Genomic DNA, 27,057 nt, shown 5'->3' with positions numbered 1-27,057 from the left:
ATATATATATATATATATATATATATATATATATACACTGTGCCTATGACTAACTGGATTGCTCTAACTGCTGCCACTGCTCCTGGTTATAATGTCTTGTACTGTAAGCACAGCAGGGCCAGCTGCATGACACACACACACACCTCAGAATGTCCTCTCTCCCTCTCTGAACCACCGCCAAGGAAGAAGAAGATATGGAGGGGGCATGGCCTAATACAAGGGGCGTGTCGGATGCTTCTCCTGGCTGTGCGGGTCTGCGGGAGAAGTGGAGTCCCGTGCAGGACTGCGGGGCACAGCCTCAAAATCGGGACAGGCCCACAGTATGAGGGACGGTTGGGAGCTATGGTATAACAAAATATGTGTAATTGCAATAATGTTCTGGGGAAAATACTTCATGTTTTGGAATAATTTCAAGGGTGCCAACACTTTCGTCCGTCACTGTATATACAGCTGTTGAGTAAAGCTGTTGAGACCCGCAGCCAGTCCCTGCATCGAGGTCCATGCTCAGACATTTGAATGTGACCTCAGTATTGACACCCCCAGAGTAACAAACCATGCATTTGCCATGTTGGGGGGTCACATTTTGCCATCGGGTCGGCACTGGTGGTCTCTGCTATGTCATGTGCTGTGCTATGTATTACACCATATTTGACCCTTACATAATATATAGATCAGTATATATGTATTTTAGGGATGACACCCCTGCTATTCCTGTGTTAGTCATGCTTGTGTATGTGCTGACATACGTGACCTGCGCTTATTTTGCACAGTGAGTCTCTTGTGTGGTGTGGATTTAGCAGTCTGGTGTCATATTCTGGGGCTGTCTGTAAAATGGCCTCACTTAGAAGCATTAGGGGTAGAGCACATTCATCACGTTTACATATTTGTGACCTGTTACCTTTTCTTTTGCCTTTAATGATGTCCATAGCAACCAATCACAGCTCATCTTTCATTTTTTAAGCAGCTCTGGTCAAATGAAAGCTGTACTGTGATTGGTTGCTATGGGCAACACACAGTCAGTTTTGATAAATGAGGCCTAGTGTATCCAGGTAAGCCTGCACTTGAGTGTATAATCTGCTACGTGGGTTGGGCAGGGGCCACAGCTGTCACTGTCTTACAAGACTCAATAAGTTTATAATTTTACCCCTTTGGATTATAACAGTCAGTACACTTCTCTGTGCGCGTGTTCTTGCAGGAGTTGTGTACCTCAGAGTGGTGTTTTAAGCAATTGGTGGCCGTCTCAGGACTCAAGCCCCTTCCAATCAACAGCACTTTGTTAATTTTTCTAATTTACTGAGATAATGACTTTTGGGTTTTCATTGGCTGTAAGCCATAATCATCAACATTAGCAGAAATAAACACGTGAAATAGATCACTCTGTGTGTAATGACTATATAATATAGGAGTTTCACTTTCTGTATTGAAGAACTGAAATAAGTAAACTTTTTGTTGATATTCTAATTTTATGAGAAGCCCCTGTATTATGTGTCATATATACCTAGTCTCAGCATGGAGGGAGGAAACCATGTATCATTCTAAATATAATTATTAAGTAGAGGTCCGACCCCCGGCAGCCCACGATCAGTTGTTATCGGTTCTGGTGGTGGCTGGCTATATAAACAGTGTGCAGAGTAGAATACACTATAAACGGTTGTGGCCAAAAGTTTTGAGACTGACACAAATGTTGGCTTTTACATTTTGTGGCTTCAATGTGTCCACTCTCTTAGTTGGATATTTCTATCATTACTGAAGTACAATTATAAACATTTCGTAAGTTTTTACACTTTTATTGACAAATGTATTACATTTCTGTAAAGCCTTGATAAATGCCCCTTATTTCTCCAGACTTCTGCCCGTTGCCTCGACAGCTGGATATTGGCTTGTGGACCAAATCCTGACTAACGACCGCCCGTTCTTGTCTTATCACAGCTCGGAGTTATCACAATTTTATGGTTTTTCGTTTGTCGCTTTTTGAGGATTGACTGCGGGTACTCAATGGGATGCGATATGGGGTGTTTCCTGACCATGGAACATAAGTATCAATGTATTATTCACCTAATCACTTAGTTATGACTTTATCATGCTGCAAAAAATCATTGTTGGTCACCTCATTGCTCCTGGATTGTTGGGAGAAGTTCTTCTTGGTGGAAGTTTAGATCCCATTCTTTATTCATGGCTGTGTTCTTAGGCAAAATTGTGACTGAGCTGAAACCCCCCACACATGAATGGTGTCAGGACACTTTAGTCTTGGCAGACACAGGACTCATGGTAGCGCTCACCTTGTTTTCTCCAGGCAATCATTCTTCCAGATGTCACCTACAGTCTCAATAAGCATCATCTGAGAAAATAACTTTACACCCGTCCTCTGCAGTCCAATCTCTGTGCTTCCTAAATAGTCATTTTCTCTGATTAAACCTTTAGCCGCTCACTTCCAGTCCTTGGAGCGGTGCAGGGAGCCATCACAGACACTGGTCTGTACTAGGGGTGTGCTGTGATCACTCCCCGACACTTTTATTGGCAACGTGTTTTTCAGCATGTGCGCATGTCAAAACGTGTTGTCAATCTAATTGCTAGATGGAGTGATCACAGACACTGTAACTGCTCCCTGTACTGCCCAATGTCTGGAAGCAAGCAGCTGCAGGGAGGATATAACTTCAATTCCTCCCTGTTGCCACTGCTCCAGACAGACTTTAAATGCTATTTGCCTGCAGATTACCCTTTTATCTGCGTGTAAATAGCGTTTTTGGACTTGGCAAGAGCCCTCAATGAGTGTAGTAGCACATGGTGAGCTGCAGATGTCACTGTTGTCTTTAAAGTGCTTTACCAGTAAGCAATCAGAATGCTGCACTGACTTCCTGTAAATTGACCAGGATTTAAAAGAAAATGAAATGGTCTGCATGTTTCTTAAAGAAATAGTGCTACTAACTTTACTGGGTTCACTTTTATTTTGTAGCTTTAGCAACATTCAACTAAATGGCAGGCTGAGCTGCAATGACCAACAAAGCCCTTGGATTAGAGTGCAGTTATTTGCTGCATTTATTTTCCAAATCTTTTTTCAAAATATCACCTATCACTTCCACTAGGTGGCACTAGAGTTCAATTCCTCTTTCTCTCTGAAAAGGCAATTTGCATATTTAATTTCCCAGAGGAGAATGCATGGCATTTAAGTCTCCTCATACTGACATGCCAGACCTGGCTTGTCACTCTCCACCAGGAGGAACCTTGCCCCTTAGGTTTAAAAATAGCAGAAATTTTACCAGAATTAGTATGTATTGCAAGTAGCTTTATAACGTTTCTCAACCAGACCTATTCAGGTGAGAAATCAGAAACAATCCCACCACCCTCTCTCCCGTGCCTATGTGTAACTTGAATAGAAGATAACAGATTGCTAATTGATGATACAAATTTCATCAAACAATAGCTGTTTGTCCACTACAAACTATTGTTAGATACTTATTTGTGCAGACTAATTTCTAATTGTCTTTTAAAGTTAAACAGAAACATTCATTGCCTACCCTTGAATTTCATTTTGTTTGGAGCTGGGGTTAAGAGGGGCACATTTCTCTAAAAGCAACCTAAATCCCAAATACAAACATATTTACATATAACAGCTCATTTGCTGTTACCTATTACCCTTGAGTTTAGATTATTTATTATGGACGCCACTCAAGAATTTCTTTCCAGTCTTGAATAATCTCAAAATTACTTTATTTTCAGTTCCACTTCCATAATCCTCATCAAGGGGAAGGGGAAATAGTCTCCAGATGAAGGAAGGAAAGAAACAATATATCATTATTAATATCAGGCTTTATGCTTTGTGGGCGCCGACATATTCATTGTGTTACCTCCTCTATGTGAAGCCTTTGTGAATGTGATGATTGTTACTGACACACGAAAACTATAAATTACAGAATGTAGCAGCTTCAGCTAAATATTTCTGCAGAGAATTATTGTTTATTGCACTTATAGATGATTGCACAAACATTTAATACTCTTCTCCCTCCTCTCCTTCCCCCTCTCCTTCCACGCTGTCAGTGCCGACCTCTTCGTAATCCTTCTCCAGGGCGGCCATGTCCTCCCGAGCCTCAGAGAACTCTCCCTCCTCCATGCCCTCTCCCACATACCAGTGCACGAAGGCTCGCTTGGCGTACATGAGGTCAAACTTGTGGTCTAGACGAGCCCAGGCCTCGGCAATGGCGGTGGTGTTACTCAGCATGCACACAGCGCGCTGCACCTTGGCCAGGTCTCCACCGGGAACCACAGTTGGTGGTTGGTAATTGATACCAACTTTGAACCCTGTTGGGCACCAGTCCACAAACTGGATGGTGCGCTTGGTCTTTATGGTGGCAATGGCGGCATTGACATCCTTGGGGACAACATCACCACGATAAAGCATACAGCAGGCCATGTATTTACCATGTCTGGGGTCACATTTCACCATCTGGTTGGCCGGCTCAAAACAAGCGTTGGTGATCTCAGCCACTGTGAGCTGCTCATGGTAAGCTTTCTCTGCAGAGATGACGGGGGCATAGGTGGCCAGTGGAAAGTGGATACGAGGGTAGGGCACCAGGTTGGTCTGGAACTCTGTCAAGTCCACATTCAGAGCACCATCAAACCTGAGAGAGGCTGTGATGGAGGACACGATCTGACCGATCAGACGGTTCAGGTTGGTGTAGGTCGGGCGCTCAATGTCCAGGTTCCTGCGGCAGATGTCATAGATGGCCTCATTGTCCACCATGAAGGCGCAGTCTGAGTGCTCCAGTGTGGTGTGCGTGGTGAGGATGGAGTTGTATGGCTCAACCACAGCGGTGGAGATCTGGGGGGCAGGGTAGACGGAGAACTCCAGCTTGGACTTCTTGCCATAGTCGACGGAGAGACGTTCCATCAAGAGGGAGGTGAAGCCTGATCCAGTGCCACCACCGAAACTGTGGAAGATGAGGAAGCCCTGGAGACCTGTGCACTGATCCGCCTAATGGAGAAATGACACAAAAGAAAATTAAACTTTAATGTTAGAGAAGACATTTCTCTAAAGCGTTGAGGATTAAAAACTCCACCCCAATTATTTATCTCTTAAGACGTCTTCTCTTTATCCTACTATCCGTATTGTTACTTTGGGTTCAATATAGCGGAATACATGAACACATCTCCATGAACTCACCAGCTTGCGGGTCCTGTCCAGCACCAGGTCAATGATCTCTTTGCCAATGGTGTAGTGGCCACGGGCGTAGTTATTGGCGGCATCTTCCTTGCCGGTGATGAGCTGCTCAGGATGGAACAGTTGTCTGTAGGTTCCAGTTCTCACCTCGTCTGTAGGAGAGAAATAATAGAGGCTTCTATTTGAGATCAAGAACTGACCGACCGCCCCTCTCATATCTTCAGATCTGCACTGACATCTATTCTACTCGTTGTCATAGACAATCAACCGATGTACTCACCGATCACAGTGGGCTCCAGGTCCACAAACACAGCGCGGGGGACGTGTTTACCAGCCCCCGTCTCACTGAAGAAAGTATTGAAGGAATCATCTCCTCCACCGATGGTCTTGTCACTGGGCATCTGCCCATCCGGCTGGATACCGTGTTCCAGGCAGTACAACTCCCAGCAGGCATTGCCCATCTGGACTCCAGCCTGGCCAACGTGGACGGAGATACATTCTCTCTATAAACGTATAAGGATCCGGTGTGAAAACATGAACCAACATATGTAATCTGAATTCTATAAGGCAGAGGTAGGACCTCCGAGTGTCCTAGGTGTCAGTCTGAGGGGGCAGGGATTCTACACATGTTATGGCAATGTACGAGATTTAATTCATACAGGTTGGATGTGGGAGAAGCAATTGGAAAATCGTATGGCTGTGCAAGTGAAAGAGATCCTGTGATATATATTTTGGGATATGTGGAAGAGATCCGAGTTCCAAATCATCATAAAGTGGCCATAGCTAGATTATTGTATGTTGCGCGAAAGCTAATTGCCAGGCACTCGTTGAATGAGGTACCGCCGACTCTGCAGGAATTTTATAGACCGTCTGATATGGTTATTAATATGGAAAGGGTATTTATGAAAAAAGGAAAAGTGTGAAAACCTTTGAAACACTTTGGAAACTGTGGATGGAGAGGAACTGATTCCAAGGAATGTGGCTTTATTATGTAAGCAATGTATGCTATTGTCCTATTCTTGTTTATAGAGGCTTTAAGGGGGGGGGGGGACTGGGGGACTGTTTCAAAAACTTTTTGTAAACATGTTTATTCTCCTTTTTGACACAATTGTGTCTGTTTGTCAACTTGACTACTGTTAATAAAAAAATATCTGATTTAAAAAAAAAAAAGGCAGAGGTAGATCACAGGACAGTTACTTTATCTTATGAGAATACAATATATCTTGAGATCTTCTTAAATAGAATCTCCAGTGAAGCCCATATGGATTGTCACTTGTAATCATGACGTCTAGTATCATTTTAGACTTGTTTAGGATTCTGCATGATAATATATGTTCCCCTCCATACAGTCAGTTTACTTATAGCCTGTGACATGCATGCAGCTGCACAGGGCACAGTCTGCCGCCGCACTGCTGTTTTCTGTGCCTTGGGTCTGCATCTGTCTTTCTCACTAAGAACATGGAATTATCTATATTACTTTGACGTTTGACTGATGTGATGGCCAACCCTGCCTCTGTGATGTCTGCGCAATGCACAATGGCGTAATGAAGCTCCTGTGACAAAGTTGCCATCAACTATCACCAGTGATTAGTATTAGTCTTTCATAAAGGTCAAAGTGACCTTTTGTACCCCCTTAAGTTCCAGGTGTAACTGCCGGCCCTGTACCCCATAAAATTACAGGCAATGCATCTTGGGACATTCTGCATAGTCATCAGAGCCACTGGCCATAAATAGGGATTTCTGCAATCTTCAAGGTGGGTAGAAGATTCTCTGAAAAAGCAAGTTACAGATTGAAGGAAGGAAAGAAAGGAACCTAGAGGAAAATAGTGAATAGGGAGTAGGGGGATGAAGGTGCAGATTGTCACTGAATGTTTCTGTGAAATAACTTTAAAAGGATTAACAGAATAAGGCATGGGTTGTACCTCTGATGAGGGGCCGTCATATCATTGGAGCAACCTGTGCAGCCGTACTGGGGTCCAAGAGGTCAGGGGGCCACTACCACTGCCAAAGCAGGTGGATCTGTGCATTATGATGAGTTTTGGACCATATATTGTCCTTGCATAGGGGCCCTTTTTCAGTCTGCTTCTGCTAGTGTTTCTGATTGTACTCCACCTTGCCACCATAAACCAGAGTCCAATGGGCATAAGGAGCCCAGGTATTCTAGTTAAAGCCAGAGTACAACTATAAGTGGAGCAGAAGTTGCTCTCATACGTGGAGCCTGATGCCTGTAAGGCCTGTTTGTAACCATTGTGCTGCAGTGAACATGCGTTTCCTTTGTCAAGCCAAAGAGGAGAGGGAAAAGGAGATGGAGGGGGGAGGGCAAGACAAGGGTCCTGATCTAAGAGCCCCAAAGTATCTGAAACTCCGTATTAATCACTAACTGCCACATTGATAAAATATAGAACTGAACTCCAGAGCTGCATTCACAATTCTGTAGTCCTCCGAGCTAAAGAGAGCTTCCAATCTTGGAAGTGTAGACTTTACAACAGGTACTGTAAAGTATTATAGAAAAAATGTTGTCTTTTGCATTATTGGGGCTCAAGAAGACTGTTAGAGATGTGTCTGACTTGTAACTTGCTGACTGTGATTGCAGCTCTGGAGTATAAGGCTATGGTCACACATTGTGTTTTTTCAGCCTTTTATTGATGCATGTTTTTATACAAATTTTCAGCTGCATTTTACAGTACCAGCAAAGCGTATAAGATTTGTGTAATCTCATACACACAGCTTATTTTTTTTGTCCTCAGTATTTAGTTTAAATCCTAGTTTTTGCAGAATGCAGCATGTCACTTCTTTCAGCGTTTTTTCAGCATTTTTCACCCTTTGGAAGCTATTGGTGGTGCAAAAAATGCTGCAAAAACACAAGTATCAGTTTTTGCTGCGTTTTTTTGTAACAAAACCTGATGAAGTAAAATCTTTTTTCACTAAACTTTATCGGCATGCACAAGAGGCAAAAACAAAGCAAAAAAAGTAACAAAAACTAAGCAAACCCTGCTTTTTTTGAGGCAAATTCCTTATTGCCAAGAGATCAGGTTTCGCCATAGGAAAAAAAAAGCGTAAAACGTAAGTGTATACTGCCAAAAATGATGTACGACATAGCACAAAGTGAATCCATCTGCATCATTACAGTCAAAGGCCCCATTGGTGCAAACATCCCATTTTCCAGGGTTTCAGACATAAGCCCGATGGAAGCACTGATGGTTGTCTAAAACGCAATTTGAACATAGTTTGAATCCTATTAGATACAGACCAAAGTGTCTGTGTGCCACTCACCATGATGTAGATGTGTAATCCCTGGTATAGTCTCTGAGTGTGAAGCTCTGGCTGCCAAGACGTGATCTCATTATATAATGTGGGAGGCAGGACTGTCCCCGTAATGGGACACATTGATTGGAAGACTGGCCGTGTAACGCTGGTGATACGTCTCCAAGACACAATGTCCCCAGCAATAAACAATCAAACAATCAAACCATTACAATGTATCCTAAATACCGGTTTGTCATTGTCTAGAAAAAGAGAAAAAGCTTTAGAACTTGATACAATGTGTCAGAAGTAGTTATAGAAACAGCAGACTGGTTGTAAAGTATCAACAAATGTATCAATAGTCATCAACACAGCGTCAGTATCAGATTACAACCGAATAATCTGCATAATAGTCACAAGCATCATTAAGCTGGAAAGACTGTAAAGCCTCATGCACTAGAGTATTACCCCTGCATACAAAACAGAGCAGCAATATGGCCACATGTCGCCCTGAGTGGGGAACCACTATACCAAGGGCCACACTGTGTTATCTTACCATCAAAAAGGCACATGTACCACCATCACTTATCATCTCGCTACAAGAATCAGTATAGAATGTAATACAGGAGGTAACTCGGGATCAGTACAGGATAAGTAATGTAATGTATGTACACAGTGACTGCACCAGCAGAATAGTGAGTGCAGCTCTGGAGTATAATACAGGATGTAACTCAGGATCAGTAATGTAATGTATGTACACAATGACTCCACCAGCAGAATAGTGAGTGCAGCTCTGGGGTATAATACAGGATGTAACTCAGGATCAGTAATGTAATGTATGTACACAGTGACTGCACCAGCAGAATAGTGAGTGCAGCTCTGGAGTATAATACAGGCCGTAAGTCAGGATCAGTACAGGATCAGTAATGTAATATATGTACACAGTGACTGCACCAGCAGAATAGTGAGTTCAGCTGTGGAGTATAATATAGGAGCTAATTCAGGATCAGTACAGGATAAGTAATGTAATGTCTGTACTCATTAACTGCACCATCAGAATAGTGAGTGCAGCTCAGGAGTATAATACAGGATGTAACTGAGGATCAGTACAGGATAATTACTGATGGTGATTCTGGCGCTACACTCATGTACTGACAATGCTTCTGGTTCTGCATTCATGTACTGACAGTATTTTGGTTCTGCACTTAAGCACTGACAGGGTTTGGGTGCTGCATTCATGTACTAACAGTGGTTCCGATGCTGCATTCATGTACTGACGGTGGTTCTGGCTCTGCATTCATATACTGAAGGTGGTTCTGGTGCTGCATGCATGTAATAATGGTGTTCTGATGCTGCATTAATGTACTAATGGTGGTTCTGATGCTGCATTCATATACTAGTGGTGGTCTTAGTGTTGCAGTCATGTCCTGACAGTGGTTCAGATCTTGTACACATGAAAGCAATCCATGGCATGCTTCATGGCTATTTTAAATGAAAAAAGTGCCAAGATTATGAGGAGGATTTGGAGAGTTTCTGCTCCAAAGAAAAACTCAGTTTAAGTTAATGTGTGTTCACACTGATTTTTTGGAACAGAAACTCTCCAAATCTTTCTCAAATACTCAAATTTGGTTCTGGTGATGTACTAATTTACTGATGATGGTTCTGGTGATATATTCATGTAACTACCCTTTTAAAAAATGTTGCCGCCCTTGGAATAGATTCAATATGGCAATTTGGCCTTTGGACCAAAAAAATGTTGTGCACCCCTGCCTTACACTATTCTCTACACCCATCACAGGGTATTTTTTCTGCTGAGTCTATTTGATTAATATAATATGTAGACCACACAAGCCTCAACATTAAAATTGTAACATGACACAAGACAGACATGTGTAGTTTTTGGGCCCATTATATATGGAGCATTATATGGGGCCTATTCTGTATGGAGCATTATATGGGGTCATTCTGTATGGAGCAATATATGGAGTCCATCATATACTGTATGGAACATTATATGGGACTTATTATACTGTATGGAGCAATATATGGAGCTCATTACACTCTATGGGACCCATCCTATACGGTATGGAGCATTATATGGGGCCCATTACACATGGAGCAATATATGGAGCCCATCATGTACTATATGGAACATTATATGGGACCCATTATGTATCCAGCTATATATGGGGCTCATTATTCTGTATGGAGGACTATGTGATGCCCATAACACTGTATGGAGGACTATACTGTCCGGCTTCTGACCTGTTGTAGAATTTACAATAGATATCACTCATGTAATGTAAGAAGTGAAATCTTTGGAATTGTTCTGTACTACACCTATATTTCTTTGCTGTATCTGTGCATCATGAATTGTGCTATGTGTTAAAGGGACCCACTGAGACTCTTTGGCCCACGAAAACCTGGAGTCGGCCCTGCCAATTTCCACCATAATGAATGATCGTCGGGCAGCTCGTTGAACAACTATGAATGATCATTCATTTTAAAAACCCTGTAGGGTGTGTTGCATTCTTTCAACTGATGATCTGCACAGGTGGAATGTAAATGTGTCACTCAGGCAACCAACAAACAATCGTTCTAAAACCACCTGTTTTCACTTATATGAATGTTTGATACAGATGTGACCAACAAACGATCCTTCCGTGAGCCGGCCCTCCCACTCAAATACATGCCATGTCATACTAAAGATGCATTCAGCAGTGGGAGCCACCAAAATCAAAGATATGTCATGAAATGTTTTGCCTGTTGTATCCCTACAAATTCTAAACTACTACACCCATAGAAAAATGGACACACTACAAAGAATATGCAGGTAGTGAAAAAATATACTTGTGGCAACAAATGCAACATTTTTTATTTAAACATAAAACTTTATTCAAAAACAGCAGAAGTATAAGTGACAATGTACGCTCAAATCTTATAGAATATCTGTTACAATTTACATTTGTTTCACAGGTTTAAGAAAATACAATTGTATGCAGCTTAATAGAGAGAATTTGCAGAATATTGGTAGCTGGAATGTTAGCAGAGCCGATCGCTGCTCAAGTCCTTCAAGGAATCTTCCATACAATACCATACAATTACTCCGCTATGGATAGACAATATGTTCTGGCTATCACATTTACAGAAATTTCCTGCTATAAATAAAGAACAACAAGAGCCAGATAAACTTATTAACCCCTTCCCGACATAGAATATAATATCAATAGGTTTCAATACAAATTTCACTAACAAAAAAAAACAACAAGTCCTCGCACAGCTCCATCAATAAAAAAAATAAACACTTTATGGATCTAAAAAAAATGGTGACATAATTCCATTAAAAAAAAATACTACACAATTATTATATTACAATAATTGTACTCATCTGGTGAATCATGTTACCAGGTAATTTTCTTTTAAACTGTACATTTTTATTAAAGTTTTACAAATTTTTAACAAAAGGACGTGAGTCCCGACAAACAATTAGGCTAGGTTCACATTGCGTTAGGGCAATCCGTTTAGCGCTAGTGCTAGCGGATTGCGCTAACGCAACGTATTTGCAGGGGCCGCGTTTAGGGGTCGCGCTAACGTCCCCGCTCTCGCAGATCCCCGATCTGCGAGAGCGGGGAACGGACCTCGGGCGCACCGCGGACGCTGCAAGCAGCGTCCGAGGCGTGCTACAAAAGAACGGCACATCGCTAGCGCGAGCCTAAAAAGGCACGCGCTAGCGATGCGCTTCAGGCTGAAACAACATTGCTGTCAATGGGTGCGCTAACGGACCCATTGCACGGCGTTAATTGCGACATTTTCGCCGTGCAACGCTGTCCGTTAGCGATCACCCACTAACGCAATGTGAACCTAGCCTTACATTCAAAATCATCATATAAAAAATGGAAAAATAGAACATTAGAAAGGTTACAACGACAAAGTAATGTGAGATATAATATAGTTATGATATAAAGCATTGACTACAAATTTTTCCAAGTCAATCTAGGTACCCATACACCCAAATCAAACACTAGGTAGAATCATCCATCAATATACAGAAAAATGACAGAAGAAAATTATCTTGGATATTGTGTATTTATGCACCTCACATAGATGGACAAAAGGATAGGACCCACACCCATAAGGTAAGGAAAGGGAGGGATGCAGGTTCCAAACAGTAGTAAGTGGTCAAGACAAGCCTAACCATTTCTCTGAGCCCAGTAGTAATCCCAAGGGGTCCGGACGGAGTCAAATCCATCCCCTCTCGCTCCTAAAATATATTCCCATCCTACAAATGTAATTTATTCTATGCAATAACTGCTGATGGGAAGGAGGAGATGTCTGCTTCCAGTGAAGGGCGATCAAACACTTCGCTGCTGTAAGGATGTGTAATAACAGCTTGGCTGAGTTTTTTCCCATCCCCTTGGGGGAAATATTTAACAAATATATAAACAGGTCAAGCCCCACCTCGACAAAGAGAACCCTGCTAATTAATACTCTCACTTTGTCCCAAAAACCTGTGATCACTGGACAAGACCAAAAATTATGGTATTGGGTTCCCACCTCAGAACCACAACGCCAGCGTAGATTTGAGAGTAGAGGGTTCAATCTGTGGATACCAGATCAGTAATTTATACTAATTTTCTTCATAAAGAGTGCAAATGGAGGACTTAGCAGCTTTTTCCCACATAACCTGCCAACTTTGAGGTGATATCCACCTTTCCAGAATAGACTCCCATCTGCTCATGTAGGGATGTTTTAGTTGTTGGCTTTTCTGAGGAAAACCTAAGTTCTTATATATTTCTGAGATTAGTCCCTTAGTCTATGGCCCCTTCTGCAAATCCTCTCGAAGTCAGTCGGTAAAGAGACCTTTGGTACTCCATAAAGCGAGGAAGCAAAGTGCTTAATCTGCAAATCCTGGAAGAACTCTTTATTAGAGATGGCAAACTTGGACTTGACAGTATCAAACGTGAGATGCTCCAACGTGTCCCCGTCTACTAGGTCCACAAACCTAAATAATCCTGCAGAGGTCCACAGGTGAACCATCGCATGATCATTACTATTTGGTAACAAGGGTTGGAATATGAATGAGATCATTGGCGAGTTAGCGGAGGCCAAACTGAACCACTTCATACAAGAAAGCCATATCTCCCTCGTGAACTACATTGGACCCAGCAAAGACATCGGCATTCTAAAGGTCCTAGATGACCATAATAGCGAATTCGGATGAATTGTCGCTAGCCATAATTTTTCTATTTCTGTCCGTTTGTTGTTTGCCCATAATGAAGCCCACGAAGGAATCCTACGTAAATGTGCTGCCCGGTAGTATTTAATAATGTCCGGGGCTGAGAGGCCCCCTTGGAATTTATGAGGGACAAGGACACGCTTGGAGATCCGGTGACACTTATCATTCCAAATGAACCTCATCATGGCTGCTTGGAGGGACTTAAGTTCACTCTTGGGGACTTTAACCGGAAAGGTGTAAAAAAAGTAAAGTAACTTAGGAAGGAGAGACATTTTAATTATAGTAATTCGGGCTATTAAAGAGAGCGAGAGCGGTTTCCTTTTTCCATTAGTCTCCTTAAGTCACTAAAAAGTGGCGGAAAGTTGGTGCAATATAGGTTACCGTAGGAAGAGGCCAGGGTAACACCTATGTATTTAACCAGGTTATTTTTATCGCACAATGAACATCGTAAAAACAAAAAAAAACAATTACGGAATTGCATTTGTTCACCATTTCATTGCATTTGTAGCTTTTTTTCCCTTTACCAGTAAATAATATAGTAAAGTGATTGGTATCTTTCAAAAGTAATGCAAAAAACAAGCAAGTACCAGGAGGAGACGAGGGAGCAAAAGAGCGCAATAGGATTTATCCAATGGTAAAGTTGTGAAAAATACAACACTTTCTAAGCAATTTGAACCAACTGCTGCAAGTCACAAGTTAAAAACCAAGATAATAGTCAAATTGGCTGTGTAGGTTGTTTTTCTGGGCTGCTTGTAAAGTTCCACAGATGAAACCAGAATACACAGGATGAAGAACTATGCGGTTTTATTATCTACGCGTTTCGAAGTTATCCAACGTCTTCCTCAGGATGCAACCATAATATGCACCCTGCTCTATGTAATGTAAACAGATGTATGGACGCTCATTATTGCAATGGTTGTGCCTGCTGCCCCGTCCCATTCCTCTTCACAGAGTTGACCCACATCACTCCTTAATTTTTCCACATAGAGGGAAAACTGCTGATTCCAGAAACTTTTGAAGAAGCACTAATTAAAAAGTGGTAATCAGTTTGGCTGTGGATTAATTTAAAAAATACTGTATATACTCGAGTATAAGCCGAGACCCCTAATTTTGCCACAAAAAACTGGGAAAACTTAATGACTCCAGTATAAGCCTAGGGTGGAAAATGCAGCAGCTACTGGTAAATTTCAAAAATAAAAATAGATACCAATAAAAGTAAAATTAATTGAGACATCAGTAGGTTAAGTGTTTTTGAATATCTATATTGAATCAGGAGCCCCATATAATGCTCCATACAGTTCATGATGGGCCCCATGAGATGCTCCATACAAAATACGCCCCATATAATGCTACATACAGTGTATAATGCTGCACAAAGGTTGATTATGGCTCCATAAAATGCTCCAAAGAAACATTTGCCCCATATAATGCTGCTGCGATTAAAAATAAAATGACATACTCACCTCTTGTCCTGAGCAGGCGGGGACACTTGCGATATTCACCTGTCCCCGTTCCACCGCACACTAAACACGTCATCGCACCCTCTGACCTGAATGTCACAGCCAGAGGACGCGGAAGACGGAGCGGCACGTGGCGATGGAACGGGGACAGGTGAATGTCGCATGGCTCACCCTCCCTGTTATACTCACCCTCCTGGCTGCTTCTCCGATGCAATGGCACCGGCAGCTTGTTCCTGTGTTCAGCGGTCACTGGTACCGCTCATTAAAGTAATGAATATGCAACTCCACCCCTATGGGAGTGGAGTCGCGTCCATATTCATTACTTTAATGAGCCACACCACGTGACCACTGAACACAGTAAGAGCTGCGGGTGCCGGAGAAGCAGGGACATGCAGAGACGCTCCGGGAGCAGGTGAGTATGAAGGACAGCTGCCGCTCCCCCTCCCCCACGCCGAACCCCTGGGGCAATTACTCGAGTATAAGCCGAGAGGGGCACTTTCAGCCTAAAAAAATGGGCTGAAACATCTCGGCTTATACTCGAGTATATACGGTAAGTTGGTAAGGCGAAAGAAGGGACCACAAAACCTGAGATAAGTAAATCTATGAGACAAAGGGAGGTCAAATTCGTCTTGTAGTCCTGGAAATTCTTATCCTCTGAGTACAACTGAGATAGCTTTCAATTACCTATTTTCCTCCAATCTGTACAAATTTAACAATTTAACATAAAAGGATATATAAAAGAATTATTCATTTTGAAGGGCAATCAGTTGCGCCTCTGCCTCTGTTACCAAAGCCTTTAATTGCGACATAAAGTTAATTTGGATCCTCAGTGTCTGATTAATAAGAGACTCATCATCTGTTAAAAAAAAACAAAAAAAAAATAGGTAAAAGGTGGAAACTCATATTTATGATCATGCAGATACATTATGACTGCTTAAAATATAATAAATGTATTTCTATTATGTTTCCTGTAGCATCTGTTCAGTTGTTTTGTAAACTAATTTTTTTTCTGCCACCATGTGAACACCAGCAGATTGCAAAAATTTTATATTTCCAAAATAATTTTCATTTTACTTATTGCACTTGACCACAACAATCGATCATTGGTAAAATGCAAATTAAAGCAAAGTTATGTGCTTTTGTTTGATTTTGTGGCAGGGCCGGACTGGGACTAAAATTCAGCCCTGGCATTTGAAGTCACACAGGCCCACTTGTCACATGGTGACTGTATAATATCTTTGTACACTTGTAGGCTACAAGAAGTGAGGGGAGTGTAACACGACTATATAACATATAATTACAGCTGTATCCAGCATTACAGCTCAGCCCCCATAGACTGTAATACAGCACAGCCCCCATAGACTGTAATACAGCACAGCCCCCATAGACTGTAATACAGCACAGCCCCCATAGAATGTAATACAGCACAGCCCCCATAGAATGTAATACAGCACAGCCCCCATAGAATGTAATGCAGCACAGCCCCCATAGAATGTAATGCAGCCAGCCCCATAGAATGTAATACAGAACAGCTCCATAGAATTTAATGCAGCACAGCCCCCATAGAATGTAATGCAGCCAGCCTCATAGAATTTAATGCAGCACAGCCCCATAGAATGTAATGTAATGCAGCCAGCCCCATAGAATATAATGCAGCACATGCCCATGGAATGGAATGCAGCCAGCCCCCATAGAATGTAATGCAGGCAGCCACCATACAATATAATGCAGCACAGCCCCCATAGAATGTAATGCAGCCAGCCCCATAGAATATAATGCAGCACAGGCCCATAGAATGGAATGCAGCCAGCCCCATAGAATATAATGCAGCACAGGCCCATGGAATGGAATGCAGCCAGCCCCATAGAATATAATGCAGCACAGGCCCATGGAATGGAATGCAGCCAGCCCCCATAGAATGTAATGCAGGCAGCCACCATACAATATAATGCAGCACAGCCCCCATAGAATGTAATGCAGGCAGCCCTGTTATGATCTTAGTGGTAGAGGATCTCAGAAGTTCCAGCTAAGTCCGCAAACACAAAAACCAGCTCATAGGGAGGTGGTAACTTGGCTGACCGTATACCTGATCCTAGCACAACAACTAAAAGTGGCCGGGGAACGTACCTACGTTGATTCTAGACGTCTCGCACCAGCCGGAGAACTAACTAACCCTTTCAGAGAAAATAAGACCTCACTTGCCTCAAGAGAAAGGACCCATAAAGTAATGATACAAGCCCCCAACAAATAATAACGGTGAGGTAAGAAGAAAAGACAAACGTAAGTATGAACTAGATTTAGCAAAGAGAGGCCCACTAATTAATAGCAGAAAATAGGAAGAGGACTTATGCGGTCAGCAAAAACCCTACAAAAATATCCACGCTGAATATCCAAGAACCCCCGCACCGACTAACGGTGTGGGGGGAGAATATCAGCCCCCTAGAGCTTCCAGCAAAAAATCAGGAATCACATTGTATCAAGCTGGAACAAAATAGCAGAAATGCGAATAAACAAAAATAAGAAAGCAGGACTTAGCTTATCTTGCAAAAAGCAGGAGACCAGGAGTCAGGAGCAAACAGACATAGACTGACTACATCGATTCCAGGCACAAGACTGAGTTTCCAGGAAGTCTAAATAGGAACACCCAAGGCCTAACGAACCAGGTGGGTACCAACCTAGAGAAAGACAATCCAAGTGTCATACCGCTAGTGATCACAAGAGGGAGCCAAGAAATACAGTTCACAACAGTACCCCCCCTTTAAGGAGGGGACACCGAACCCTCACCAAGACCACCAGGGCGATCAGGATGAGCAGCGTGAAAGGCACGAACCAAATCGGCCGCATGAACATCCGAGGCGACCACCCAGGAATTATCCTCCTGACCATAGCTCTTCCATTTGACCAGATACTGAAGCCTCCGTCTAGAGAGACGAGAATCCAAGATCTTCTCCACCACGTACTCCAACTCGCCCTCAACCAAGACCGGAGCAGGAGGGTCAACAGCAGGAACCACAGGCACAACGTACCGCCGCAACAAAGACCTATGGAACACATTGTGAATGGCAAACGACACCGGAAGATCCAAACGAAAAGACACCGGATTAAGGACTTCCAAAATTTTATAAGGACCAATAAAGCGAGGCTTAAACTTAGGAGAGGAAATCTTCAGAAGGACATACCGAGAAGACAACCAAACCAAATCCCCAACACGAAGTCGGGGACCCACACCGCGGCGGCGGTTGGCAAAACGCTGAGCCTTCTCCTGTGACAATTTAAAGTTGTCCACCACATGATTCCAAATCCGCAGCAACCTATCCACCACGGAATCTACCCCAGGACAGTCAGAAGATTCAACATGACCCGAGGAGAAACGAGGATGAAAACCAGAGTTGCAGAAAAATGGCGAAACCAAAGTAGCGGAACTAGCCCGATTATTGAGGGCAAACTCAGCCAATGGCAAGAAGGTCACCCAATCATCCTGATCCGCAGAAACAAAACATCTCAAATAAGCCTCCAGCGTCTGATTGGTTCGCTCCGTTTGGCCATTAGTCTGAGGATGAAAGGCAGATGAAAACGACAAATCAATGCCCATTTTAGCACAAAAAGATCGCCAGAACCTGGACACAAACTGGGATCCTCTGTCAGACACGATATTCTCAGGAATGCCATGCAAACGAACCACATTCTGAAAGAACAAAGGAACCAGATCGGAAGAGGAAGGCAACTTAGGCAAGGGCACCAAATGGACCATCTTGGAAAAGCGATCACACACCACCCAGATGACAGACATTCCCTGCGACACCGGAAGATCTGAAATTAAATCCATGGAAATGTGCGTCCAGGGCCTCTTCGGGACGGGCAAGGGCAAAAGCAACCCACTGGCACGAGAACAGCAAGGCTTAGCCCGAGCACAAATCCCACAGGACTGCACAAAAGAACGCACATCCCGTGACAAGGAAGGCCACCAAAAGGACCTAGCTACCAAATCTCTGGTACCAAAAATCCCAGGATGCCCTGCCAGCACTGAGGAATGAACCTCGGAGATAACTCTGCTGGTCCATTTATCAGGAACAAACAGTCTATCAGGTGGGCAAGGGTCAGGTCTACCAGCCTGAAATCTCTGCAACACACGTCGCAAATCAGGAGAAATGGCCGACAAGATTACTCCCTCTTTAAGAATACCAGCTGGCTCTGAGACTCCCGGAGAGTCAGGCACAAAACTCCTAGAAAGAGCATCAGCCTTCACATTCTCCGAACCAGGCAGGTACGAGACCACAAAGTCAAAACGGGAGAAAAACAACGACCAACGAGCCTGTCTAGGATTCAGGCGCTTAGCAGACTCGAGATACATCAAATTTTTGTGATCAGTCAAGACCACCACACGATGCTTAGCTCCCTCGAGCCAATGACGCCACTCCTCAAATGCCCACTTCATGGCCAACAACTCCCGATTACCAACATCATAGTTCCGCTCAGCAGGCGAAAATTTCCTAGAAAAAAAAGCACAAGGTCTCATCACAGAGCAACCAGAGCCTTTCTGCGACAAAACAGCCCCTGCACCGATCTCAGAAGCGTCCACTTCAACCTGAAAGGGAAGTGAGACATCAGGCTGGCACAAAACAGGCGCCGAAGTAAACCGGCGCTTCAGCTCCCGGAAAGCCTCCACGGCTGCCGGAGCCCAATTAGCCACATCCGAACCCTTCTTGGTCATATCCGTCAAAGGTTTAACAACGCTAGAGAAATTAGCAATAAAACGACGGTAGAAATTAGCAAAACCCAAGAACTTCTGTAGACTCTTAACAGACGTGGGTTGAGTCCAATCATGAATAGCTCGGACCTTAACTGGGTCCATCTCCACTGTAGAAAGGGAGAAAATGAAACCCAGAAAGGAAACCTTCTGCACTCCAAAGAGACACTTTGAGCCCTTCACAAACAAAGCATTATCACGCAAAACCTGAAACACCATCCTGACCTGCTCTACATGAGAATCCCAATCATCAGAAAAAAACAGAATATCATCCAGATAAACAATCATAAATTTATCTAGATACTTCCGGAAGATGTCATGCATAAAGGACTGAAACACTGAAGGAGCATTAGAGAGCCCAAAAGGCATCACCAAGTACTCAAAATGACCTTCGGGCGTATTGAACGCAGTTTTCCATTCATCTCCCTGCTTAATGCGCACAAGGTTGTACGCACCACGAAGATCTATCTTGGTGAACCACTTGGCACCCTTAATCCGAGCAAACAAGTCCGACAATAGTGGCAAAGGATACTGAAATTTGACCGTGATTTTATTCAGAAGCCGATAGTCTATACAAGGTCTCAAAGACCCGTCTTTCTTGGCTACAAAAAAGAATCCCGCACCAAGAGGGGAAGAGGATGGACGAATATGTCCTTTCTCCAAAGACTCCTTTATATAAGAACGCATTGCGGCATGCTCAGGTACAGATAGATTAAATAATCGTCCCTTAGGAAATTTACTACCAGGAATCAAATCTATAGTGCAGTCACAGTCCCTATGAGGAGGAAGGGCACTGGACCTGGACTCACTGAATACATCCTGATAGTCCAACAAATACTCTGGAACTTCAGAAGGAGTAGAGGAAGCGATAGACACCGACGGGGAATCGCAATGAATTCCCTGACAACCCCAACTTGACACAGACATTGCCTTCCAATCCAAAACTGGATTATGGGTCTGTAACCATGGCAGACCTAAAACGACCAAATCATGCATTTTATGCAGAACAAGAAAACGAATCACCTCCCGATGTTCAGGAGTCATGCACATGGTCACTTGTGTCCAATACTGCGGTTTATTCTCCGCCAATGGCGTAGCATCAATTCCTTTAAGAGGAATAGGATTTTTTAAAGGCTCCAGGACAAAATCACAGCGCCTGGCAAACGATAAGTCCATAAGACTCAGGGCAGCACCTGAATCCACAAATGCCATAACAGGGTAGGAAGACAATGAGCAAATTAGAGTTACAGACAAAATAAACTTAGGATGCAAATTACCAATGGCGACAGGACTAACCATCTTTGTTAGGCGTTTAGAGCATGCTGAGATAACGTGTAGAATCACCACAGTAAAAACACAACCCATTCTGACGTCTATGATTTTGTCGTTCAGTTCTAGTCTGAATTCTATCACATAGCATTGAGTCAGGCGTCCGTTCAGACAACACTGCCAGAGGGTTAGCAGATTTGCGCTCCCGCAAACGCCGATCTATCTGAATGGCCAGAGCCATAGAATCACTCAGACTTGTAGGAATGGGGAAACCCACCATCACATTCTTAATGGCTTCAGAAAGGCCATTTCTGAAATTTGCGGCCAGGGCACACTCATTCCATTGAGTAAGCACGGACCATTTCCGAAATTTTTGGCAATACACTTCAGCCTCATCCTGGCCCTGAGAGATAGCCAGCAACGCTTTTTCTGCCTGAATTTCAAGATTGGGCTCCTCATAAAGCAATCCGAGCGCCAGAAAAAACGCATCAATATTCGCCAATGCCGGATCTCCTGGCGCCAATGAAAAAGCCCAATCCTGAGGGTCGCCACGCAAGAAAGAGATAACAATTTTAACTTGCTGAGCTAAGTCTCCAGACGAATGCGGTCTCAAAGATAGAAACAATTTACAATTATTCCTAAAATTCCCAAATTTAAATCGATCACCAGAGAAAAGCTCAGGAATAGGTATCTTAGGCTCTGACATAGGACTACTAGTAACAAAATCCTGAATGCCCTGCACTCGTGCAGCAAGCTGATCCACACTAGTAATCAGAGTCTGAACATTCATGTCTGCAGCAGAGCTTCAAGCCACTCAGAGGAAAAAGGGGAAGAAAAAAAAACAAAAAACTCAGAACTTCTTTTCTTTTAATCCCGCTTCTGCAATGCATTAAATATTCCTTTTTTAGGCCTGGAATACTGTTATGATCCTAGTGGTAGAGGATCTCAGAAGTTCCAGCTAAGTCCGCAAACACAAAAACCAGCTCATAGGGAGGTGGTAACTTGGCTGACCGTATACCTGATCCTAGCACAACAACTAAAAGTGGCCGGGGAACGTACCTACGTTGATTCTAGACGTCTCGCACCAGCCGGAGAACTAACTAACCCTTTCAGAGAAAATAAGACCTCACTTGCCTCAAGAGAAAGGACCCATAAAGTAATGATACAAGCCCCCAACAAATAATAACGGTGAGGTAAGAAGAAAAGACAAACGTAAGTATGAACTAGATTTAGCAAAGAGAGGCCCACTAATTAATAGCAGAAAATAGGAAGAGGACTTATGCGGTCAGCAAAAACCCTACAAAAATATCCACGCTGAATATCCAAGAACCCCCGCACCGACTAACGGTGTGGGGGGAGAATATCAGCCCCCTAGAGCTTCCAGCAAAAAATCAGGAATCACATTGTATCAAGCTGGAACAAAATAGCAGAAATGCGAATAAACAAAAATAAGAAAGCAGGACTTAGCTTATCTTGCAAAAAGCAGGAGACCAGGAGTCAGGAGCAAACAGACATAGACTGACTACATCGATTCCAGGCACAAGACTGAGTTTCCAGGAAGTCTAAATAGGAACACCCAAGGCCTAACGAACCAGGTGGGAACCAACCTAGAGAAAGACAATCCAAGTGTCATACCGCTAGTGATCACAAGAGGGAGCCAAGAAATACAGTTCACAACACAGCCCCCATAGAATGTAATGCAGGCAGCCCCCATAGAATGTAATGCAGCACAGCCCCATAGAATGTAATGCAGCACAGCCCCATAGAATGTAATGCAGCACAGCCCCATAGAATATAATGCAGCACAGGCCCATAGAATGGAATGCAGCCAGCCCCATAGAATATAATGCAGCACAGGCCCATGGAATGGAATGCAGCCAGCCCCATAGAATATAATGCAGCACAGGCCCATGGAATGGAATGCAGCCAGCCCCATAGAATATAATGCAGCACAGGCCCATGGAAAGGAATGCAGCCAGCCCCCATAGAATGTAATGCAGGCAGCCACCATACAATATAATGCAGCACAGCCCCCATAGAATGTAATGCAGGCAGGCAGCCCCCATAGGATATAATGCATGCAGGCAGCCCCCATAGAATGTAATGCAGGCAGGCAGCCCCCACAGAATGTAATGCATGCAGGCAGGCCCCATAGAATGTAATGCAGGCAGGCAGCCCCACAGAATGTAATGCAGGCAGGCAGCCCCCATAGAATGTAATGCAGGCAGGCAGCCCCCATAGAATGTAATGCAGGCAGGCAGCCCCCACAGAATGTAATGCAGGCAGCCACCATACAATATAATGCAGCACAGCCCCCATAGAATGTAATGCAGGCAGGCAGCCCCCATAGGATATAATGCATGCAGGCAGCCCCCATAGAATGTAATGCAGGCAGGCAGCCCCCACAGAATGTAATGCATGCAGGCAGGCCCCATAGAATGTAATGCAGGCAGGCAGCCCCCACAGAATGTAATGCAGGCAGGCAGCCCCCATAGAATGTAATGCAGGCAGGCAGCCCCCATAGAATGTAATGCAGGCAGGCAGCCCCCACAGAATGTAATGCAGGCAGGCAGGCCCCATAGAATGTAATGCAGGCAGGCAGCCCCCATAGAATGTAATGCAGGCAGGCAGCCCCCATAGAATGTAATGCAGGCAGGCAGCCCCCACAGAATGTAATGCAGGCAGGCAGCCCCCATAGAATGTAATGCAGGCAGGCAGCCCCCACAGAATGTAATGCAGGCAGGCAGCCCCCACAGAATGTAATGCATGCAGGCAGCCCCCATAGAATGTAATGCAGGCAGGCAGCCCCACAGAATGTAATGCAGGCAGGCAGCCCCCACAGAATGTAATGCATGCAGGCAGCCCCCATAGAATGTAATGCAGGCAGGCAGCCCCCACAGAATGTAATGCAGGCAGGCAGCCCCCACAGAATGTAATGCATGCATGCATGCAGGCAGGCAGGCAGCCCCCCCCAGCTCCACAATCCAGTCATCAATCATTGATAAAAAACAAACAAACACACTACTCACCTCTCTCCTCGTGCCCCGCGCTGCTCCGGTCTCAGCAGATGCAGTCTGCCCGCCCGGTCACACAGCAGGTGCGCGATGATATGACGTCATCGCGCACCCGCAGTGTCAGCGGCAGGCAGAGCGGGGAATGATGGGAGAGGGGGCGTCAGCGGACGCTCTCTCCTCCATCATTGCATTCAACTGTACCGGTGTCTATGACGCCGGTATAGTTGAATGTGGGGCCGGGAGTGTGCCGCGACAGCGTGGGGAGTGTGCCGACAGCGGCACAATCGAGCGGCCCACTACTGCCATCGGCCCTTCTGGCATTTGCCAGAACTGCCCGATGGCCAGTCCGGCCCTGGTCCACACACTACAATGACTGAATTTGGAAGAACAAAGATACAATGTAATTATTTCATTCCTAAATGAAACTTACACAAACAGGTCTGAGGTCCTTGTGTAACACCCAGAGAGCTAGGAGGTCCTTGTGTAACTTCCAGAAAGCCCAGAGGTCCTTGATCGAGATCTGCACCATTTTGCATAGTTGGTGAAACTGTGGAGAAAACATTAATGCATTATATTTGTTTTTTTTTTCTTATGTAACATGTAGAACCTTTAAGTTGACTTGCTCTTCAGATAGTGCTCGCTATAAGGCAAGTAAGCACCATCAACCAGTGGGCAGAGCGGTACATTAAGCCTCTTGGACACACCCAGTTTGCACCAAGCACCTAATTAGCATACTATATATGATTTAACTTCAGCTTCTGCAAAATGAGGGCAGGGATAAGATCGCTTTCGGGGTAATTAGGCGATATCCCTTACAAGGCTGTGCACTTAGTTTATACTGTCAGTGTGGGCACACTCCCTTAAATTGTTGCTGGTAACCATGGTTTATTCTCTGCATTTCTAAAAATAATGGGAAGGGGACTTGTAACACCCCAGGTGGCCAGTTGTTACAGTGATATTGCCTTCCTTTCGGGGAGGGTAATATTATGCTTGGAGGCAAGGGGGATCCTTTTTACCAGGTAAGGCACCCATACACAACACATTCCAAATCCAGGCCAGAAGGGGGAGCTCTGAACCCGGATTCTGGGGAGCATCCCTTAGATATATGTATCCTGGTCTGGTGGAGGCGTTAGACAGCTGGTCCAGGGAGACCGAAGGAGACAGTTGGTCCAGGGAGACCAAGGAGAGTAGACGTCTAGGAGAGACGCAGAGGAGACAGCGGAGCCATGCAGCCAGGATCTGAGCTGCAGCTCCAGGAAGGAAGAAGAACCCGAGCGGTTGAATGTGGTGGAGCTACTGAGTGAAGGAGCAGAGGAGAGAGATAAAGGGCTCAGAGGGGAACTGTGACCGGGCACCCTCAGAGCCAGAACGCAGTAACCGGGCACCGGGAGCCCGAGGTCGTGTCGCTCTCCAGGACGCATGACAGAACCGGAGGGCTAAGAACTGTATGTGAGTTGCCCACACCACACCTGAAGACGCAGCAGCACCTGAAGAGCCCGGGTCATGATAGAGACCCTGTAAAACGGCTCAAGCTGCCTGTCATACAGGTACCTGTCCCAGGACAGGGGAAATGAAGGGGTACCTTGCCAGCAAGCTTCAGGCAGTAGGGACCTCGCACACCAGCATTAGTAGGAAAGGCTCACAGACCTCAACTTGAGAAGGGATTCATCTATTGCCTCCAGGCCAGCCGGACCACCGTGACACCTGCACCTGGTACCCTGGACTGAGATGGACTGCTACCATCAGTAAACCAGGTAAAGACTATCCTACGGTATCCTGTCTTATTTATCGGCATACACCATCATTGCCACCCTCACCTTGGGAGCCCTGGGGACCCCACTACACCTGTGGGAATTGTCGCCATCCAGCCACCATTCCATTGCCCCAGAGGACCCCTTTAAGCGGTGTTGGTCCCTACTGACCGAAAACCACAGGTGGCGTCACAAACAATAGACTTTATTCACAATTCCCCTTAAAAGACCATTCCCCTTTTAAGTGAGCGCCCAGGGCCACGGACCGGGTTGCAGCCACCGTGACATCCCCTTTTAGAGCGACCTGGACCCGATGCCGAGTACCCCACTGCCCAGGCGGGTGACTCAGACTGATCAGGAGCCATGGACCCATAAAGGGAATACAGCTACGGCCTCGTGCAGCACTACCTCTTGTTCTCCACTCGCGGCTACAGACTGCACACTGTTTCTTATATGGTGGAAGGTTTTGGTGCCAGATTAATGTTGTAGTGCCTCCACTAGATATTGTAATGCAGCCAGTTCCTCTCTTCTGCCACCTTCTGCTTGGGACATACACCTCAACCTGCCCAAGTCACAGAAACATACTCAGAAATCCCACAGACAGCGGATCCTATCTTCTCTGCAGGTCCATCTATCTTGTATGTTCTCTTATAATTTCTGGATGTTCCATCACCCTGACTGTTTCAACTTCTATCCACCATTTTTATGCTGTTATCCCAGCAACCTGGTTATTTATAATATATTTCTTAAATCTGGAAGGCACTCTCCAAAAGTTGAAACATTGTTAATAACTTACCTGGGAGGAGTGTTGTGTGCCTTTGTGGCACCCCAGGAGTCTGGTTGCCACAGTGGCACTGCCTTTCTCACAGGGGGTGAAGTCATGGCTGGAAGCAAGGAGAAGTCCCCTTACCAGGTAATACCAGCATCCAACACTGTTTCCTACCTCCAGACCAGAAGGGGGAGCTCTAACATCTGGTTTACAGGGAGCTTCCCTATAAGTTCTGGACTGGAGGCAAAGTTAGTGAGTCTGAGACAGAAGAGAAGTAGAAGAGAACCTGGGGAGTGGAGCTGTAACCAAGCTCACCCCAGAGCTGAGCGCTAGAAACCAGACACTTGAGTCCATGGTTGTGCGGGTACTAAAGGTCCGACAGCTAAATCCGGAGGGCAGGAGACTGCAGGTCT

At 44.6% G+C, this 27,057-nt stretch overlaps 2 protein-coding genes across 2 annotated transcripts in view; both read right to left on the bottom strand.

Moving 5' to 3' along the window:
- Nucleotides 1–3,691: 3,691 nt before the first annotated feature.
- LOC143784638 (tubulin alpha-1A chain-like) lies at nt 3,692–8,565 on the bottom strand. Its single transcript, XM_077273123.1, has 4 exons — nt 8,429–8,565; nt 5,436–5,658; nt 5,159–5,307; nt 3,692–4,969 (listed from the first exon to the last, which is right to left on the bottom strand). The coding sequence occupies exons 1-4, from the start codon at nt 8,540–8,542 to the stop codon at nt 3,986–3,988; spliced, it is 1,470 nt and encodes a 489-aa protein (XP_077129238.1). The 5' UTR covers nt 8,543–8,565; the 3' UTR covers nt 3,692–3,985.
- Nucleotides 8,566–11,282: 2,717 nt separating this feature from the next.
- LOC143784637 (uncharacterized) overlaps nt 11,283–27,057 on the bottom strand; it is a 58,004-nt gene continuing 42,229 nt past the window's right edge. Inside the window, exons 7-8 of the mRNA XM_077273121.1 lie at nt 24,555–24,671; nt 11,283–15,950 (exon numbers count right to left, since the gene is read on the bottom strand). Coding sequence (XP_077129236.1) covers nt 15,838–15,950; nt 24,555–24,671 — 230 coding nt within the window. The 3' untranslated portion in view covers nt 11,283–15,837. The remainder of the gene's footprint in view (nt 15,951–24,554; nt 24,672–27,057) is intronic.

This window comes from Ranitomeya variabilis, chromosome 7, assembly GCF_051348905.1.
Source record: "Ranitomeya variabilis isolate aRanVar5 chromosome 7, aRanVar5.hap1, whole genome shotgun sequence".
NCBI lineage: Eukaryota > Metazoa > Chordata > Amphibia > Anura > Dendrobatidae > Ranitomeya > Ranitomeya variabilis.
The sequence above is the reverse complement of the archived record's forward strand: the minus strand, read 5'-3'. Positions and strand labels throughout refer to the sequence as shown.

What these genes read in the sequence shown, in the direction of transcription:
- LOC143784638 (XM_077273123.1), bottom strand. Translation starts at nt 8,542, where the DNA reads ATGTGTCCCATTACGGGGACAGTCCTGCCTCCCACATTATATAATGAG. An exon ending in GATTACACATCTACATCATG is followed by an intron (nt 5,659 to 8,428) that starts GTGAGTGGCACA and finishes ATACGTTTATAG; the next exon opens with AGAGAATGTATCTCCGTCCA. An exon ending in TGGACAGGACCCGCAAGCTG is followed by an intron (nt 4,970 to 5,158) that starts GTGAGTTCATGG and finishes TTTCTCCATTAG; the next exon opens with GCGGATCAGTGCACAGGTCT.